This window comes from Cricetulus griseus, chromosome 2 (assembly GCF_003668045.3).
Source record: "Cricetulus griseus strain 17A/GY chromosome 2, alternate assembly CriGri-PICRH-1.0, whole genome shotgun sequence".
NCBI classification, from domain to species: domain Eukaryota; kingdom Metazoa; phylum Chordata; class Mammalia; order Rodentia; family Cricetidae; genus Cricetulus; species Cricetulus griseus.
The window spans coordinates 94,713,863-94,733,542 of NC_048595.1; the positions used below are offsets into that span (position 1 = coordinate 94,713,863).

The 19,680-nt window shown below is 43.3% G+C and overlaps 1 protein-coding gene across 1 annotated transcript; it reads right to left on the bottom strand.

The window, feature by feature from the left end:
* Positions 1-9,858: 9,858 nt before the first annotated feature.
* On the bottom strand, positions 9,859-19,665 carry Cavin4 (caveolae associated protein 4). Its single transcript, XM_027403109.2, has 2 exons — positions 19,053-19,665; positions 9,859-13,323 (listed from the first exon to the last, which is right to left on the bottom strand). The coding sequence occupies exons 1-2, from the start codon at positions 19,458-19,460 to the stop codon at positions 12,643-12,645; spliced, it is 1,089 nt and encodes a 362-aa protein (XP_027258910.1). The 5' UTR covers positions 19,461-19,665; the 3' UTR covers positions 9,859-12,642.
* Between the last annotated feature and the right edge of the window lie 15 nt (positions 19,666-19,680).

Consider the following 19,680-nt stretch of genomic DNA (forward strand, 5'->3'; position numbering starts at 1 on the left):
GTTTTTTGAGACAGGGCTTCTCTGTGTAGCTTTGGAGCCTATCCTGACACTCACTCTGGAGACCAAGCTGGCCTCAAACTCACAGAGATCCACCTGCCTTTGCCTCCCAAGTGCTGGGATTAAAGGCGTGTGCCACCATGCTCGGCCACATTTCCCTTTCTATGCATCTGTTGGTGGACAGCTGGGCTACTGTAATAGTGCCAATGTACACAGACTCAGTGACTTTGAGTATACGCTGATTTCGATTCCTATGGTGGTTTGAATAAGAACAGCCCTCACAGGTTCATATATTTCTCTATTTGCTGATCAGGATGTAGCTCTCAGCGGCTTCCCCAGCACCACGCCTGCTGCCACCACACTCTCTGCCATGAAGATAATAGACTAAGCCTCTGAAACTGTAAACAAGCCCCCAGTTAAATACTTTTTTTTGTGATGGTTACTTTGGTAATGGTGTCTCCTCACAGCAATAGAGCAGTGACTAAAACAATTCCTTTAGTCACATTCCCAGAAGTGACGTATCTGGGTCATATGATTATTCTATTTTTAACTCTTTGAGAAACCTCCATACTTACTTCCATAGTAACTGGCCTAATTTGCATTCCCATTGACAGTGTGTGGTGATCTCCTGTCTCTACCTTCCACATCCTCACCAGCATTGCCATCCTTTGTTTTCTTGATGATAGCCCCTCCTAGTGGGAGTGAGATGGAATTGCAATGCAGTTTGGATTTGTATTTCCCAAATGGTAATGATGCCGAATACTTTTCATTAAGAGAGCACACATTTTTGGCCAGCACACCTTGGCCTGTACGTAGAGAGATTTCTGAAGGAGGAGCAAGAACTGCTGAACTGGCCAATTATGGATGTTGAAGCAGGCCAGGAGGGAACAGAGGAAGCAGTAACAATCCACAATCCAAAAATTAAATAAATAAATAAAACAGTAAACAAAAATACCCATCTACTCCAAGTCCTGCGTGGACTGAAAGAAGGACACCAAATAGCAAGGCTCATATGCTAATGTACCCGAGCTCACTGGACTTACAAAGAAGAGCTTCCTCATAAGGAATGGCTGAAGCAGCAAGCTGGGCCAGCTGTCACAACTCCTAAGACAAGCGATTGACAGCAACAGCTGTGCAGAGTCAATTCCTGGTATAGGAAGTGCACAGAACACAACAGCTCTGAGAGCTTAGCCAGCTTATCAAGGACATCAGGTGCAAGAAAACTGCATTCATTCCACACAAACACTGCCACAGCTAGCTTGGGGCTGGGGGCTTTGTGCCTTAAAATTTACCAAGGTAAAAACAGCTTGTGGCAATTTATCATGCTTTTAAACCTCTGCCATTTTTAAAAAGCCAGCCTGGCTTTCTGAAGCTTCATGATAGCCTTAATTCAGCAGCAGTTTCTAGATCATTTGGGAGCAGGGTCCAGATGAGGAGGTAAGTGACACTGTACATACTCCAAAGGACCCATCCCTACCTTCAAAACTGTGGTGTCACCAGTGGTAGAACTTGAATACCTCAGGGTTGAAGTAACTGTCAGCAACTACACTCACTACTTAAATACAAAACAGGCCATTAAAATGCTCCCTTGGGGCACTGGAACTGTAGATGGGGAGTAAAGCTGCTGCTGCTGTAGTGTGTGTATACATATGCATGCTTGCACACATGCTCATGCACTGTATATGCACATATGTTGTACATATGTAGAGAGCCCAAAGAAAGACATTAAGTGTCTGTTCTCTGACTCTTTGGTTTATTTCCTCAAGACAAGGGTCCCTCACTGAACTTAATCAGCAAGACCCACGAAATCCTCCTACCTGAACCCTTCCTAGCGTTGGGATTACAAACATGCATGGCCACATACAGCTTTTATGTGGGTGCTGGAGATTTGAACTTGGATCCTCATGCTTGTACAGCAAACACTCTTACCCGCTGAGCTATCTATTCCCCCAATGCCTGGCTGATGCTCTTTAAATAAACCCAAGATTTATTTATAATATTTTCTGTGCATAAGAAATTGCTGACAATGCCAGGTGGTGGTGGCTCCTGCCTTTAAGCCCAGCACCTGGAGGCAGAGGCAGGTGCATCTCTGAGTTCCAGGCCAGCCTGTTTTACAGAGTGGGTTCCAGGACATCCAGGGCTACACAGAGAAACTCTGTCTCATTTAAAAACAAAAAAGGGAATCGAGGGAGGGAAGGAGGGAGGGAGGGGGGAAAAGGAAGGAAGGAAGGAAGGAAACTGCTGAAAAGACCATTCCATTATTGGGGGGGGGGGCATGCTTGTATTCTAAATATGAGAAAGAAAATATCCAGAGGCATTTGGAAGAATCTGGAGTATATAAACTGACGACATGACTACTCCATGGTTATGGAGGAGGTTTTTATTGTAGATATTAGGGAGAGAACAGCAGAGGCATCTAGAAAAATCCACAGCAGAGACAGAAAATAGTACATGGCCAGCAGACTGGATCTAGCCAGAAGAGAATCGAAAGGAGAGGGCAGAGAGGGGGAGTGTGTAGGGGTAGGGAGTAGAGGGGAGGAGACAAAAAGAGGATCAAGAATGAATAGCCAAAACAGCAGGGTTATAAGGAGAGTGGATAGCTGCAGGGAGGGAAACCAGGAGCTGGAGAGGCTTAGGGTGGGAGGGGGGCAGCTGAGAAGAGCCAGGATACCAGCATGGATTCTGAAGTGTGTAGTGGGTACTTGTGATTACTGAGGGAGCCTGGAGGCCAGCATGTACTTTGGTATGCTAGTAGGGACCACAGGTAGCCATTTATTCCTTCTGCAATGCAAAGGGAAAAGACTCCTTTTGGTAGAGAGAAACCAGCTTCACAAGTTCCTGAGGAATGCTGGGTTTTGACTATCTATCAAAATTTGAAGAAATAGAGTTTCCTTTGGGCAAGACACAGAGAAGAGAAAAGGAAGTAGACTGGACATGGCCAAGGCTATATGTGAGAGAAACAGACACAGCAGGAGAGCAAATAGTGGAAACTGGGAGTGAGTGCAGTGTATAGGGAACAAGCAAGTATCTGGGAAGAGGGGAGCCTAGCAAGGTGAGAAGGGCCAGGAGGCTCATGCGGGGTCTTTGATATGTGTAACAAGTACTTGTGAGTAGGGACTGAGGGGGCTGAAGGCCAGCATGGGCTTTGATATGCAACCACAGGTATATGTCTATTTCTCTTCTGGTAGAGGAAAGGGAAATGACTCCTTTTGGGGTTGGAAACCCCATTTCACAAGTATCTGTGGAATGCTGGCTTTTATCTAACCACAAGAAATCCTCCTATAGTCCATAATGAGCTCATGGATAGACATATGGACTGTCTGTGACATAACATTTTCTAATCTGGTGGTGTGAATAATACGGCTGCTGTAGGCCCATAGGGAGTGGCACTATTAGGAGGTGTGGCCTTGTTGGAATAAGTGTGACTTTGTTGGAAGAGGTGTGTCACTAGGGAGTAGGCTTTGAGGTCTCAGAAGCTCAAGCCAGTTCACTTCTGCTGCTGCTCATCTGATCTCAGAACTCTCAGCTCTTCCCTTGGCTATGCAAAGGGGCAGTCTAGCCAGCTTCTCCCAACAAACTTTACTGCCAGGCATAAAACCTTGCCTGTCCCATCTGCAGCAGATCTGCTCTCTTGTCACTGGGAGTTCTAAGTCCACTCTGTCTCCTTAAATGTCCTGTCTGTTTGCTGTAACATGAGAATCAGAGATCACAATGATGTTCATAGCAACATTACTTGTAATAGCTAGATCTTGGGAACAGCCTAGGTGCCTGAAGAATGGATAAAGAAAATGTGGTATATTTACACAATGGAGTACTACTCAGTGGTAAGAAACAATGACATCCTAAAATTCACAGGCAAATGGATAGAACTAAAAAAAAAAATCCTGAGTGAGTTAACCCAAAACCAGACAAACAAATATAGTATGTACTCACTCATAAGTGGACATCAGACATAAACCAAAAGATACCCAGCCTACAATTCATAACCCCAGAGACACTTGAACCCTCTTTCAGATATAGATGGAAGCAAATGCAGAAAATCCACACTAACCAATGGACCAAGCTCCTGGAGTACAATGGAAGTAAGGGAGGAGTGATAATATGAACAAAGGAGTCAAGACTATGATGGGGAAACCCAGGGAATCAGCTGACCTGAGCTAGTGAGAGATCACTGACTCAGGTCGGACAAATGGGGAACCTACATAAGACCGAACCAGACTCCCTTAATATAAGTGACAATGGTATGACTGGGACAATATATGAGGTCACTGGCAGTGAGTCCAAGATCTAACTCTAAGGCACAAACTGACTTAGTGGATCCCATTCTATATGGAGAGATTCCTTATCCAACCTAGACACAGGGTTGTGGGTGTGGAGAGGTGCCTTGGTCCTGCCTCAACTAGATGATAGAACAGACTTAGTAGGCTTCCTAGGGGAGGCCTTACCCTCTCCGTGAAGCATATGGGAAAAGGGGGGGGAGTGCAGGGAGCAGGAAGAGAGGAGGGAGGGGGGAACTGGGATTGGAATGTTAAAAACAAATTAAACGCAAAAAACAGCTGGGCGGTGGTGGCACATGCCTTTGATGCCAAAACTGGAGAGGCAGAGGCAGGCAGATCTCTGTGAGTTAAATACCAGCCTGGTCTGGTATTTTGGGACAGCCTCCAAAGCCACAGAGAAACCCTGTCTTGGAAAAAAAAAAAAACAACAACAACATGGTCAATTAGGTCCACAGGGAGTGGCAATATTAGGAGGTGTGGCCTTGTTGGAGTAGGCGTGGTGTGTTGGAGCTCACAGTCTCTTCCTGCTGCCTGTAGATCAAGATGAGGAACTCTCAACTCCTTCTCCAGTACCATGTCTGCCTGCATACTGCCATGCATCCCCCACGATGACAATGAACTAAACCACTGAATTGTAAGCCAGCCCCAATTAAATGTTTTCCTTTATAAGAGTTGCAATGGTCATGGTGTCTCTTCACATCAGTGGAAACTCTAAGACAGTATGCTAATAGGCACCACAGATAGCCATTTGACCCTTCTGCCAGTGATAAGGACAATGGCTCCTTTTGGTGAGGTGAACAGGGTAACTTTACAAGTTCCTGAGGGATGCTGATCTTTATCTAACTGACAGAATTTGGGGAAACTGAGTTTCTTTGGACCTGACAGTTATGAAGACATAATGAACTATTTTTAAATCTCCAACTCCATGAACCAGAACTTCATTCGCTTGGTCTCTAGAGTTGATACCATCAATATTCTTCTCTAGAGCTGAGATACAATAGACCTGCACACAATGTCCACTAGATGTCAGACTTGAGTTGCATTGGCATTTCCTAGGACAGAGAAAGGCCCCAGCTCTCTAATTGAAAACATCTGAAGTCTGGGTTGTTTCCTTGAAAATACAAAAACAAAGCCAATTATGGCAGTTACCTTTCTGTATAAAGCAGAGTGATTTGTTTTTTAACAGTAAAAAGGCAATATAACAAGAGTATGTCACTGATCTTTCCAACATGCTCCAACCTGTCTCACTTCAGCCACCCCTCTTTGAAACACTTGAAACTCTTCATACATCCTTGCATGATTGACACAGACCTAAGACAAAATAGCCACCACATTTGAAAAACCTTCCAGATCCCATAAAACAGCTGTAGCCAGCTCTTTCTTCCCATAACACTCTACTTAAGTTTTCTTGGTAACACCTGGGAGTTCAGATACCCTCAAGTTATATTCACTTCCTGCTACTCCCTGGAATTAGTTATCTGGAAGTAATGTGTTGAGCCTCGAACAGTGTCTGAGTTATGGGTGTTTGTCCTGGTTTTCTTTCTGTTGCCAAGATAACAACTCTCACCAAGGGAGACTGCAGCCGGGGTGGGGGGTGGGGGTGGAAATCTTACATTTCCCTCAATGACAGAAGTCCAGACATGAACTCAGGGTAGGAACCTGAAGGCAGGGCTGCTTGTTATTTATTGCATGCAGCACTACCAGTCTAATCAACTGACACTCTATTTTGGCTGAATTATAAAGCTGACTTAAACAGAACTCAATGTCAATCAATCAATAAATAAAATAGTTAACTTTAACTCAAGATATTTACATAAGAAACTGTACTTTGACTGCTGGTCTTGGCCCACACCTTTAAGCCCAGTACTTGAGAGGCAGAAGCAGGTAGATTTCTGGGCATTCTAGGCCAGCCTGGTCTACAGAGTGAGTTCCAGAATAGCCAAGGCTACACAGAGAAACCTTGTCTTGAAAAACAAAAAGAAAATAGAATTCAGAATATTTATCTAAGAAATATTTTAAAAAGACATTGAACTCTGGGAAGTAGGAGACATGACCTGTGATAAACAATGCTTGCTCTTTCAGGGCCTCTTTTTCATTAACTATTGCTACATGCATATAATGAGGTAAGGTCTTCCAATGCACATTTGGAAGTATAATGTGGGTTTGGGTTTTGACTTTTTACTCTTTAAATGTGTTTTGCTTGCATGTATGTGTGTGCATAACTGCATTCCTGGTGCCCCAAGAATTCAAGAGGAGGGTGTCAGGTTCCCTGAAACTGAACATACAGGTAGTTGTGAGCCACTACATGGGTGTTAGAAACTGAACCTCAGGCACTTTGTAGGAGCAGCAAGCTGAGCCATTCCCCACCCCATATTTTCATGTCTGTGTATGAGTGAGTACAGATGTGTGTGTGTCGTGACATCCATGTGGCAGTCAGAGGACACCATCAGAGTTCTCACCTTCCTCCTTGTTGAGGCAGGTCTGTTTGCTGCTGCTGTGTTGTGCACTCTAGACTAGTTGGCCCACGGCTCTTAGGCAATGATCCTGTCTCTATCTCCCAGATTCCCACGGGAGTGCTGCTGTTCCCAGTGTGCACCACCACACCTGGCTTTGTGTGTAGGTCACCAGGCTGCTGCAGCAAGTAAATTTATCCAGAGATAGCTCCTGGCCCCAGATGGCTTTTTTTTTTTTTTTTAATATGGGAGCATCTTCTTGAATATTTACTCTTAAAAACAGATTTTCCTGAACTACTGGTGGTTTTTTATGTAAAAAAAGATGAATTTCAATTTCTGATGCATTTTCCTCATGAATTTACAATCTGTGGTTTTACTTGGGTATTTCCTATTAAAGATTTAGTCCTATAGTTTGACAGTTGACAATGTTCCCTTGTAAACCTTCCCTTTCACTTTGAACTATAACCAAGAATATGCCATGCTAATTCCACTGATTTATTTATTCTCCTTATGGAAATATTTCAAGTAAATGCAGCTACTTCAAAGGTGTTAACACAAAATTGTCACCCATTTCAACGAATTTTATTCTAAAATGATTATCTATGCAACCAAGGCTTGACAGTTGAAAGCTTGCTCTCATGAAAGGTCTAATGGGATCCTAATAAACAATGACTATTGGCTCCCAAGATTACTAGGAACCTGGCGGTTCAGCAATATGACATAGTGGGCAAACCTTGGTGGACTCAGCAAACCCTATCATTGTGACGCATATTTTTGTATGTCAGTTCCTCTGGAAGTAAATTGAGTTTGGGAGGGGGAACTGAGGAACAGGTGTCTGAGACTCCTTGCCCTTCCTGGTTAATGATGTTAAGAGTAACCAGTTTCCTTGAAAGAAGAGCTCAGTTTGGGATTTTATCAGCTATGAAAACTCCTCCTTTCCAACAGTCATTTTCTTATGAAAACACACCACTTCATCTATCTATATTTTAAGGAGGACATCAGGCTGGTCTTTAGCTTAGTTGGTATAGGGCTTACCTAGCAGTTATGAAGCTGTGGATGGAAGCAGGAAGATCAGAGGTTCAAGGTCATTCTTGGCTACATGCATAACAAGTTCCAGGCCAGTTGGGAATACACGAGATACTACCACTCTCCCAAAAACATGCACCTCTCAGTCTCTCTCTAAGCTATGATCTATAATGTCCAATTTGCCAGCCCTCCTCCATCGGTCCTCACTTAAGATCAGCACTGCAGTTCAGTGTGTCCAAAACAGACCTTAGTTCATTGGGTTACGTTAAAAAAAAATATTTTTCTAAGTGTGTGTGTTTTATCTATGTGTATATTCATATGTGTGCATACTTGGTGCCTAGAGAGTTCAGAAGGGAGTCCTGGATCTGGAGTTCGGGTCCAGCCACCTTTCGGGTGCTGGAAACCAAATAGTGAAATAGTACCATGGGGGCTCACCCACCAAGCCATCTCTCCAGCCCCATGGGCTAGCTACATTTTTAACTCTGCATATTAGGACCCCAAAACAAATAAGGCTGTACCTTCAAGCTGAACCTTACTTTCATATGTAGTGGATTCTGTGCCCTAGTTCCAGCCTCCCCACCGCCTGGTGGGGCTGGGGTAAGCCTGGGGGGGGGGTGTTTCCATGCCAGCTACTCTCAGTGGCTGTGACAGGCCTGTGCAGCTGATGAACTGGAACGCCCTGCTCCAAATCTTGTTTTCTTGCTGCTGTCACATTAGAGCAATGCACTTTCCCAGTTTGACACAAAGCCCTATCTCCTGTCATGGCTGCATGCTACCTTTACCAACAGAATTTGCCAGTTGCCTGCCCTCCTTTTGGGAGATTTCCTGCACACATGCAAAGCCTGTAATAAGGACCCAACTTTGGTCTCCAATGTGCTGTGAAACCTTGTATGGCGTTTCCATCAGCTAGAACTTAAAAGGGGGAGAATACATTGTACAAATGCATCTTAAATCCCTAATACAGTCTGATGTATTACGCTATGATTCAAATCCAAGGTGACAAGCACCAAAGGATCATGGTGAAATGAGGCTCTTATGTAACCAAGGCTGATCTGAACAGCTGAGCACCTGAGCATCCGACCTTGGCCTGTGTAGCAAGTTACAGCAGCTTTTATTGCAGTCTAAATGAAACAAAGTACTGCTTTAGCTGGAATTTTCAGGTGTCAAACGATACACAAGAAGAAAGCTACCCATGTTAAGAATCGGGAGTTGCTTCACTTTGGAACACACAAGAAGTAAGCAGAACTCTGGTCTTGAACAAAGAATAGAAGGGAGAGCGCACAGTGGATTTCAACCCACAAACAAGGCAGCTGTAGTTGTCAAGGTCGTGGATGTACTGAAGAGAGGGCAGCACAATGGGGAAGGAGGTCCTGCAGCAGCATGGGCAGGCAAGTCCTAAGAGACTCACAGCTATTCTAGATCTCCCGCACTGCCTGAGGCTGATCTGGGAGGGCTGTAAACACTGGGGCATCAGCTATTCAAGGGAGTCACAAGAGTGACCCAAAACTGAGCAGGAAGCTCCTTCACTATGGAGAGGGCACCAGCACACCAAAGTGAAAGATGAGGAAAACATGGTGATCCTCCCACTTATTTGGGTATCAAAAACTAAATTTTCTTACTAGAGTTCAAAACCAGAAGCTATGGAAAACCTGTCCAGGAATAAAAATAAAAGGGGTCCAGTGATTTTATTTAATCAAACCACAGTTAACATGGTTCTGGGGAATATTTTGCACAACATGACTCATGCTCTTTAGCAGATTAGAATCACAAAGAGGGGTTGGAGAGATGGCTCAGCAGTTATGAGTACTTGCTCTGTGACAGTGAGGATCAGAGTTCGAATCCCAGTACTCATAGAAGCAACTCACCTTTAAAGGTGATCAGAAATAGGAAGATGGCTGGAAATTGCTAGCATCTGGCCTAAATGAGAAAACAGAAACACTACCTCCAGGGAGAGACCCTGCCTCCAAAGAACAGTTGACTAGAGGGCAGAATGAGATGCTAGGGGTCACCTGATGGCCTCTTCTAGCCTACACACACATAAGTATATACTCACACACAGAGACACGAATAAATCTTTAATTAAAAGAATCACCATGACCACCAGACCTGTTCAAAAGCAACCCCTTTAATGTGTACGAAAAGCAAAGAATGAAGTCAAAATGGTTGTATTTTTCTTGGGCTTCTGTTTTTCATTCATGAAAATTTGCCTTGGGGGAACAAGTCCACTCACATTAATATTCCACATCATCTGTTTCTCTAACCTGTAAGCAGGAGCCAAGCCATTGCTCACTTGGGACACCTGGATCATCACATGCAGGAGATTGCCCCCCCTGTCACCCCTGGAAGAGCTTCAACACCAGCTCCCCAACCCTGGCACCTGAGACTGCTGTTCTGCTCTATCTCATGAGAAAGGTGGTAAGTCCTGCTAAGGGTTTGACTTGAGTAAATTATTTAATCCCTGATATCTGTGCCTCTGCATTACAGACGAGTAAATAACCCAGTGTTTCTGGAAACGTTTACAATAATGAACACCAACTAGAAAACCCCTTATGGTAAATGAATTCTGCAGCCCATTGTCATTGCACCAATAAAACAGGGTGGAGGTACAAGAAATCATGGATGTGGAATTTAGGAATGTCCTAAACATGGAAAGGCATGAACACATTTACGACATGGAGGGAAAATTCTGGTAGCAAAATTAAAATGAAGCACAGGATTACCATGAGCCCCAAGCGACATGAAGCATTCACAGTTTGTGCCTCACCAACCCAAGCAAGGTGCAGAGCTGGTCAGGGCTACACACGGGTGCAAAGCCTCCAATGATGTCAAGTCTGGGTCTGAGTCAGTAAACAAAAGCTCCAGATATTTGCAGAAAAGTATTTCAGCCCAACTGAAATAAACTGGAAACCAACAACTGTAACCTCTCCATATCCTTCCTACCTTCAATTTACTACTTCATCCTTCATTTGCATATTGCTGTCTCCATTCATCACTGGTTAAAAGATTTACAAGCACAACCCTGGCCTCACATTTCATAATAACATCATTTCACATTCAAATTTATTGTTGGGCACCCAACCTCCTTTTTTTTTGTTTTTTGTTTGTTTGGTTGGTTTTTGTTTTTTGTTTTTTTGTTTTTCGAGACAGGGTTTCTCTGTGGCTTTGGAGGCTGTCCTGGAACTAGCTCTTGTAGACCAGGCTGTCTTGAACTCACAAAGATCGGCCTGCCTCTGCCTCCCAAGTGCTGGGATTAAAGGCATGTGCCACCACCACCTGGCCCCAACCTCCTAAGCAGTTACAAAAATGTTTTTGGAATTATTCTTTCAGAGTTTTATTCAATGTTGTACATGCTTTAGTTTGCAATATAAAAAGATACCAAGATGCCTGGCAGTGGTGGCACACATACACTGGAGGCAGAGGCAGGCAGATCTCTGAGTTGGAGGCCAGCCTGGTCTAAAAAAAAAAAAAAAAAAAGCAAGATGAACATGTATTTAGGCCACTTGTGATCCTCCTGTCTCAGCCTTGTTGGTGCTGGGGCAGCAGGCATGCACTCACATGCCTGTATATTTTTAACTACTACATGATTATTCAAAACTAAGCTGAATGTGAGGGGAAAAAAATCCATCAAAAATTCTACCCTCTTTTCCACATCAAAAAAAAAAAAAAAAAAAAAAAAAAAAGATCCAAAGACTTCAGTGTGCAGGAAGTGCAGAATAGGTGTGATTTTCCTTCAGCAGCAATTTGTACTTCTTAACTGCACAGATGGAAATCTAGAGCCACCTGGAGTCTGAAGTCCTGCAAAGTCGCTGTGACAAATGCCCATGAGCACTGCATGTTAGTCCTAAAAGTTTCACTCTGCAAAATAGGAGTATCGGAGGTCATTTCTATGCCCACATCCTGGCAGACCTTAAAAAAACCACTTCACAGCGGAGCCCCAGACTTCCACCTCATGCTATGCACACAAAATCTGCACTAGTCTGCCCCACATCCAAATCTAAAGGCAATTAGAGGCAGATTTCTAAGGAATATGTTAGGACCCAGCTAAAAATCCAAGGTTAGTGTCAGCCTTTAATGAAAAATTGCTCCTCCAAGCATTTATTGTTCACTCTTCAAGCTATGAAAAGGCTTGCCAAGTACAACTTCAGTTTCTGCTCAACTCGGGCCTCAGTGCCTGGTGCCGAGGGCTTCTTCACAGATGTAACTGTTAAGTTCTGGCTTAGAAGCACCATGTGGTCTGTGCTTCTCCACTGGATGTGTGTCTTGTCCCCACACTTGATGACATCCCTCAGATCTCAAGTTTTCCAAGTGCGGGGCCATCAAGCCCTCCCCATATCCATCACTGGAAATTAATGGCAACCAGCCGATTGTCTCACTAGTAAGAACGTTATGATGCCACAGCTAAATGATGAAGCCCAAAAACTTCAATTATCTTCCCTCACACAAGAGCTTCATAAGGGGTATGGCTACTGATTCACTAATCAATCTCCCGTTGTGAACATCTGCATAATACAATACACTCATTAGCTACTCCCCTTTGTGACTGGACTTGTTGATCCTGACCCAAATCTAGTTTGCTAGTAAACGATGGGCACCGATTTGTCCCTCCTGTGTTACAGATGACCAAGCATCTAACTGACCTGAGCCATGCAACTATTTTCTAATTGGCTAAGAGCTGCCACAAAAAGGTGTGACACTTGAGAAAAAAAAGCTGTCAGAGTCATAGATTCTCGGGGGGATTAGAATTCCCATAAGAAAGTTGTACATGATGTTTCTATAATCTTTAGGATTTTAAAGAAATGAAGCTTTTGTACCATTTGCCTTTCTACTATGTATGACTAAAATGGCTTCACTATTGTGACTTGAGATTGATGCTCACACTTAATGCCTCTCTATGAGGACTGCTTTAAATCCAACAGGAGCGATTCATCGTCATCTACTCTCACCTGAGGCTTAAAGGTCACCTTCAAAGGCTCGGGAGTTGGGGGGTCCCCTCCTTCTTGGGGAATGTGCCCTACCTTGTCCACCTCCTTTTCTGTCTCACTGAACTCATCAGGATGGAACTCATGGATGGGCCCCAGGGCCAGGCTACCTGCGATGATGTCTACACCCATCCCTCTGTCTCCCTCGTGGCTCTCAGCCTTGGAATCCTTTGGTTTCCTAAGGCTGCGCATTTTAAAAGCCTCCTTTGAGGGGGCAGCATTTGAAATGGATTTCTTAAATCTCTCCCCTGACTGTCTGAGCCTCTCCCCTGACTGCCTGAGCCTCTCTCCTGACTGCCGCAGCCTCTCTCTCCTCTCAGGCGTGACTATTCTAGTTCTAATTCCACTCACTTTCTTGTCAAAATTCTGCCGTGTCTTCTGCATGTTTTCTTTGGAAAATGCCTTCTTGATATGATCAATGTGCTCCTTGCCTGACTTCCTAAACCTGGCAGATCTGCTTTCTTCAACAGAATATTCTTCATCTGATGAGAGATCTATCGGGGGATCAAAGATTTCTTCATCCTCCTCCTGGTTCTCAGGCAGGCTTCTGTCTTTAACCACAGCCAAGGATGAAGGGCACTGGATATTCTCCTGTAGGACAGAAGAGCGACAGGTGAGTGCTTCCTGTGTGGCAGGCTTCAGCTTTTACCTCTGGCAATACCTCCAAACCTCCTTCACAAATGTTTGTCCCCTTGGTCTTTTTCTCACAAATATTGTTTCTTTGCTTCTCCACTCCTAAGATGACAAACTTTTCTGTCTAGATACAGCAAAGCACCTTTCACTTAGAGGTGCAAGCCTCAAGGCCCACCCATGATGCTCTCCACTTGCATCTCCTTCCCTTTCTCTCTCAGCACCAGTGGCCATTTGGGTGCCACACAAAGCAGAGACCTCAGAATTATCACCTCCAAATACAACTTCTCCCTCTTGTTCCATGGTCAACTAGTCATCAAGTTCTACCAGTGACAGTACAAAATGATTTGTTTGCTTTTCACTCCTCCACCCACATCTTAATTCAGCTCCACATGACCTCAGGTCTGAACTTGGGCTGTCAATCTCCTCCAATCCCTCTCCTCCTAGACCATTATCCTTCTAGACCTTCTAGACCATTATCTGAGAATTTCCTGAGAACTGTTTTTATAGCACAGTCTGGTTATAACTCACTTAAGACTTCCAAGAGTACATCAGTGCTCAAAGAGAAAACCCCAACCTTGTAGGATGCTTAGGAAATCCTTGACCTAATCCTACTTTCCCTCTTCTCCAGCCCAGAAACACTAACCATTCTCAAGGTCCTCAAACACAAAATATTTTGAACCCTCTACAAGAGGAGTCCACCCTATGGCACCCTGGATGTAAATCCCAGGATGACTATGGATGTTGTCCAACATATCTGCAGATAGAAAAGTCATATCTCAGTGTCAAGTAGACACTCACCCTCTACACCTTCATATATGTGGCTGTTTCCATCTCCAATACCCCTTTTCCTTTTTTAGCTTTACAAATGATAGCTTTATTTAAGAATCAATTCAAATGTCCCACCTTGCCCCAAGAAGAGAGTTAAGGAGGCCAAGTCAAGAGAGGCCCCATGGCCAATAGTGAGGTCAGAATCTACTATTCTGACAGGAACACTTCTCAAGGTTTTGAGGACAGCAGGACCACGATTTGACCCATGTTGTCACTCTGCTGAAAGCAAGCCACAAGGGTAAGACAAGCAAGAAGAATGACAGGACAGTACTGAGTTTAGGCAAAGGGAAGGTAGATCAGGGAGGCTGAGTGTAAGCAGGGGAAGGTGTGAAAAGTCTTCTGACTGCAGATGTGCTTTGAAGGTCAGAACCCACAGGACCTGCTGCTACATCAACAGAGGGAGGGATCTACCATTAACTCAGACAGGTACAGAAGCAAAACAGGGGAGGGAAGGTGAGACACCATCTTTGGAATGGGCAGCGTGTATGCAGGCAGAAAGGGTGAGAAACTTCAAGTCAGGAGGGAGGTAAGGACTAGAAATATGCATTCAAGAACCATTAATACAGTGATGAAATTAAGAGTCATGAAACTCTTGCACTAGGGAGCTCTCAATTGGTGAAGTGTTTGCCACATGCTCAACCCCCAAAACCCACGTAAAAAAGCAAGGCATAGGGGAAGCATTTGGGCTCAGTAGGTAAAAAGTACTTGCCAAGCAAATACTTTTCAGATCCTGAGTTCAGATCCCAGGGAAGGACAAAATCAGTTCCCAAAAGTTTTCCTCTGGATTCCATACACATGCTGTAGCACACTTGTGCCCACACACACACACACACACCCCAAAGGCCAGAGATAAGAAGAGATAACAGACAACAGAGTGATGTTTCATTCAAAACTCCCCAGAGACAAAGTATTCGAGGGGTATCTCAAAATTCAGAATTAAACTGACTTTAGGAAACTATGATAGATGATATACCATTTCCAGAAAAACTTCAGGTCAAGCAAAGTCTCCTGCAAAATGATTCATTTTTAGTTTTATTTTGCTGCCATGGTGGTCCATGACTATACCCCAAATTCTCTGGAGGCTGAGGCAGAAGGACCACAAGTTCAATACCAGCCTGTTAGAAGAAACAAATGGGAGGCTGGGGGGAGAAAGGGGAGGGAGGCAATGTTTAGGTTTTGATTTTAGAACATTTGGAGATTTTGAACTTAGACATGAGGGAAGAAGACAGAACACCAGGAGAGCAGAACCCCAGAGGCTGAGGGCAAAGCAGTCTAGGAGAAAAACCATCTCTGCCAAGAGTGTCAGAAGATAATCAGCGAGAGGCAGGCCAGCACAGGGCACAGGAGGGTGCTTGCACACACCCTAAGATGTAACCAGCCCAACAGCCAGGAAGGCATCCTTAGAATCTTATTCCTTAGTTTAAATTACATTTTTGGCTACAGGATCTGAGTACCATGAGCCTCCCTCTACCCAACTAAAGAGGCAGAAGTGGGTGTCTCATAACTTTCTGATGAATCAGTGAGAGGCAGTGAAGTTATTCCTCTCCTTCCTGGCACCTGCTACGAGGAGCAGCCTCAGCAACCATGTGGGCTGGGCGAGCCTGAGACAGTATAATTAGACAAGGAAAGAGCCAAAGGGTATTGCTTGGTAGGTAGAAATCCCCACAATCCTGCAATGAAGGCATCAGACAGAGGGAGACGGGACTCACACACCCTTATCTTCAAACACACCACAGACAGTACAAAATCAGGCTTAAAGCCCAAGGTGAACAGAGGCAAAGATAGAAGACCTTGCCTGAGAGTCTATCACAGCTCCTATGAGTCCTTGCTACTGTGGGTTAAGGGCAAACACTCTGTACTAAAAATAGAAGGTTGTAGGGGTAAATTATAGTTGACTTCTGAATACAGTCACATTTCTGCATGAAAATCCAGGTAAAATTAGCTTATTGTTGTTTTTGAGACAGGGTCTTACATAGCTCAGGCATGCCTTAGACTCACTGTATATTTTAATTCCCAATCCTCCTGCCTCTCCCTCACAAGTGCAAGCACTATAGGTATACAGCACCACACCTGGTTTAAAGTACCATTTTTGTAACAGAATGAATACTGTGGGGCAAAGTAAAATAGAACTGAACTAATATGAAAGTAACACAGTTAGGGACATTTTGGACGCACAGAATTCTGGGACTTATCAAACTTCAAAAGTTACTCCGTAACCACTACCAAGTAACTGAAATCATGAGAAGGTATGCTGTGGCTCAGGCCATGCACAATGAGAGGGGTCACCAGTGTGAACAAGTGTTCAAGGAGAAATGACCTGTGTTAGAATGTCACACAATTTTCAAATGCCAACATGTAGAACTTGGCAAAAGCTTAGTTATATACAACTGCAGTGAATAGGACACTAATATTTTGTTTATCTGATACTGTTTTTATTATTATCCCTTGTTACCAAGTTAACCTTGATATCAATAAAAAAGATTATCAACAAAAGATATATCCAGGGGAAACTTAAGGAAAATCTCAAATGGAAATGAAGATATACTTTAGCTGAATGGCTAAAATTTCAAAATAATTTTAGAAGGGAAAATCTTTAAAAAAAAACTGAGAATTAATTATAGCTAAATTTGATCGTACAGATCTATATATACATTCTAACATATAACATAATAACAAGTATATGAGTCTAAGTCCTATGTCCATGAATCTTCATATTTTCCCTGTACACTTATAAAAGATAGCAAATGCTTTTTTTTCTGACAAACTCTTGCATAATTTGAACAACTAAATTTCACAGATGTTTCAAGATACTCTACCTTAAAAGAAAAGAGGTTTGTCACTAACTAGGGCCTCTTAGTTCCTTTATAGAACTATAGGATCCAAAGACGGGGAAAATACCAGTAAGTTTACAGGGAATAGATACAAATAGAAAAACAGAGATAGAATTACATCAGTATATGGGACCAGCTGTAATTTTTGTTTCCTTACTGTAGCTTCTGTCAATCCTGTGGGAAACCTGGTCCACTGCTTGGCAAACAAGTGGGACTCCAAGTGTACTTCCTGACATACCACATGCAAATGAAGGGTGAACACCCAAGGCAGTGGCTAACACCCCTGGAAGGTGAATGGATTTACTCTGCAGTTCCATGCCGAGCTCACCGCTGTCTGCTCCAACACTGGAATTGACAGCTGCAACCAGGTGACATTTTTAAGACCAGAGAAAGGCCTCCAGGAGACTAGAAGGATGATGGTAAAAGACACCAGCCCACTCTTCTCTCTTTGAAATAAGCACCTCATCCCTCTCCTCCCTATTTTTTCCTCAATAACCTGTGAACTCTTAAAAACAGATCCAGAAGCGCCTCTCTCCCTTTCCAGTGTAACTTGACCACTCAACAGAGAGAGCTCTGGGGCACTGACTAATGCACAAACACCGTGAAGGTTATGGGCCCTGATGTTACCACCAACTGTGTCCTTATTTCATTTTGGTTTTTATTCTTCTAGGGTTCATGTGCATGACCTTCACTTTTAAAAGCATATAGTTGGGCATACATTAATGGTTTTATGCTTAGAACAAATTATCTGACATGAAATTTGGGGGCCAGAAGACTTAAGAATTTTTAAAATTCATAATAACACACTATCAAAAATGCCTTCCAAAGTGTTGTGCCAGCTAATTCTCCCAATAACAGAACAGGGAAGGTCATTCTTCTCTAACATTCACACTCTGAATTTATAGTTTGGTAATGGCCATTGTTTAGATGGGTAAGAAAAATAGCTCTGTTCTCATCTACTTTGTATTCTATAAACTTTCATCTCATCATTATTTTCAATGTGGAAAAGAGTTTAACTTGTCCCTTTTAATTTACAGAAGCTTAAAAATAGACTGTCGACATTATGTATTGCCTTGGGTATGTTCCAATTTTTTTAAGTTTTGAGCAGTTATAGGAACTTAGCAAAAAAAATGCAATGATGCATGCAATTTATTAAATCAGTTAAGTAAAAAAGCTTTTCTACTGAGTAAGGAATTATCTATGGAACTTCTTTATCTGTATTATTGTAAGAATAATATAAAAAATAAAACTTAAGCTGGAGTGGTGGCTCATGTTTATAAGCCTAGTACTTGGGAAGCTGAGGCAGGAGGATTGCCACAGTTTGAGTCCAGCCTAGATTACTACAGAGTGAGGATTAGGTCAGCATGGGTTATAGGCAAGACTATCTCAAAATATCAGCAGAAACTTGAAGAATAAATAAATGGCCCAATTTTTTAATCAGAAACACGGTCTTACTGTGGCTAATACAAAAAAAAAAAAAAAATCCAATGGGCAAATATGTTCCGAGAAGTTTTTGGGTTTCTAGGCTCTCTATGATAAGAATAAAACCATGACTGTGGGAGTGTTAGTTCCTAATTTGTTTTCTTTTAGGGGGAAGTTGTATATCAAATGCAAGCCTCAGCCATGTGGTGAGTGTTTTACATCCTTTGCCCTTCCAAGTTTCTTCTTTTGTGTAACAAAGATGGTTTTTAAACTTGAGATTTCTTAGGGCCCTTTTTGGTCCCAGCATTCTAAAGTCTACTGGGTCACTGTGCTTAATAGGATTCAAACGACAGAAAGAAAACTGACAGTATTAAGTTTCAAAGGCAAGAAACAGGTTGAGCCACAAGCACAGTTCACATTACATGACCAGTAAGAAGCTCAAGACATGGTTGATAGGGCGTTGGTCAGCAAGAAATGGCTCTATTAGGTGGCAGCCACTCCATACCACAGACCGTGGCTGAGACTCGACACTGGAAACTGTGACTCGATGATGACAAAGAATGAAAGAGATTATAGTCACTAAACTGAACACAAGTGCAAGCTTACCTGGAATATTACCACACGGAATTTGTTTTTCTTCATTATTTCTTCTTGCTTGGTTTCTACTTTGGTTACATGAACCTGTTGCTTCTCCACCCGGGCTTTCACATCTTTAATGTGAGCGCTGACTTTCCGGGTCTTCTCAAACAGCTTGTTAACGATGTAGCCCGTGTTGCTGTGTGATTGTGAGAGCTTCAGCAGGTCAATCTGAACAGACTTTATAGCGTTTTCCATTTCCCTGTGTCTCTCTTCTATTCTCTTCTGGCTTGCCTGCACACGGTCTACGACAGTGGCCACCTTGTCCAGCACAGTCACAATCGTAAGAGCAGCATCTTGGTCTTCGTCTTCAGTCACACTTGACAATCGATTCTGGTGGATTTTGCTAGCATTGGAAGCAGACCCATTGTGTTCCATTTTACTTCTTTCTTAGCAAAAGATGTCCTACAGCAATCAATTCCTACACTCGAAGCCAAAAGTCAGCTTGGTAGCAGGCAAGGAAGCTGCTTTAAAGGGCTAAGAACCGCACCCTGGAGAGTGGTCAAGTATTTATAACTACAAATGCCCATCCGTGACTGCCCTGCAACACGAGCCCTTGCAAAGCACTGGGGCCAGTTCCAAACATGCTTGCAGACTG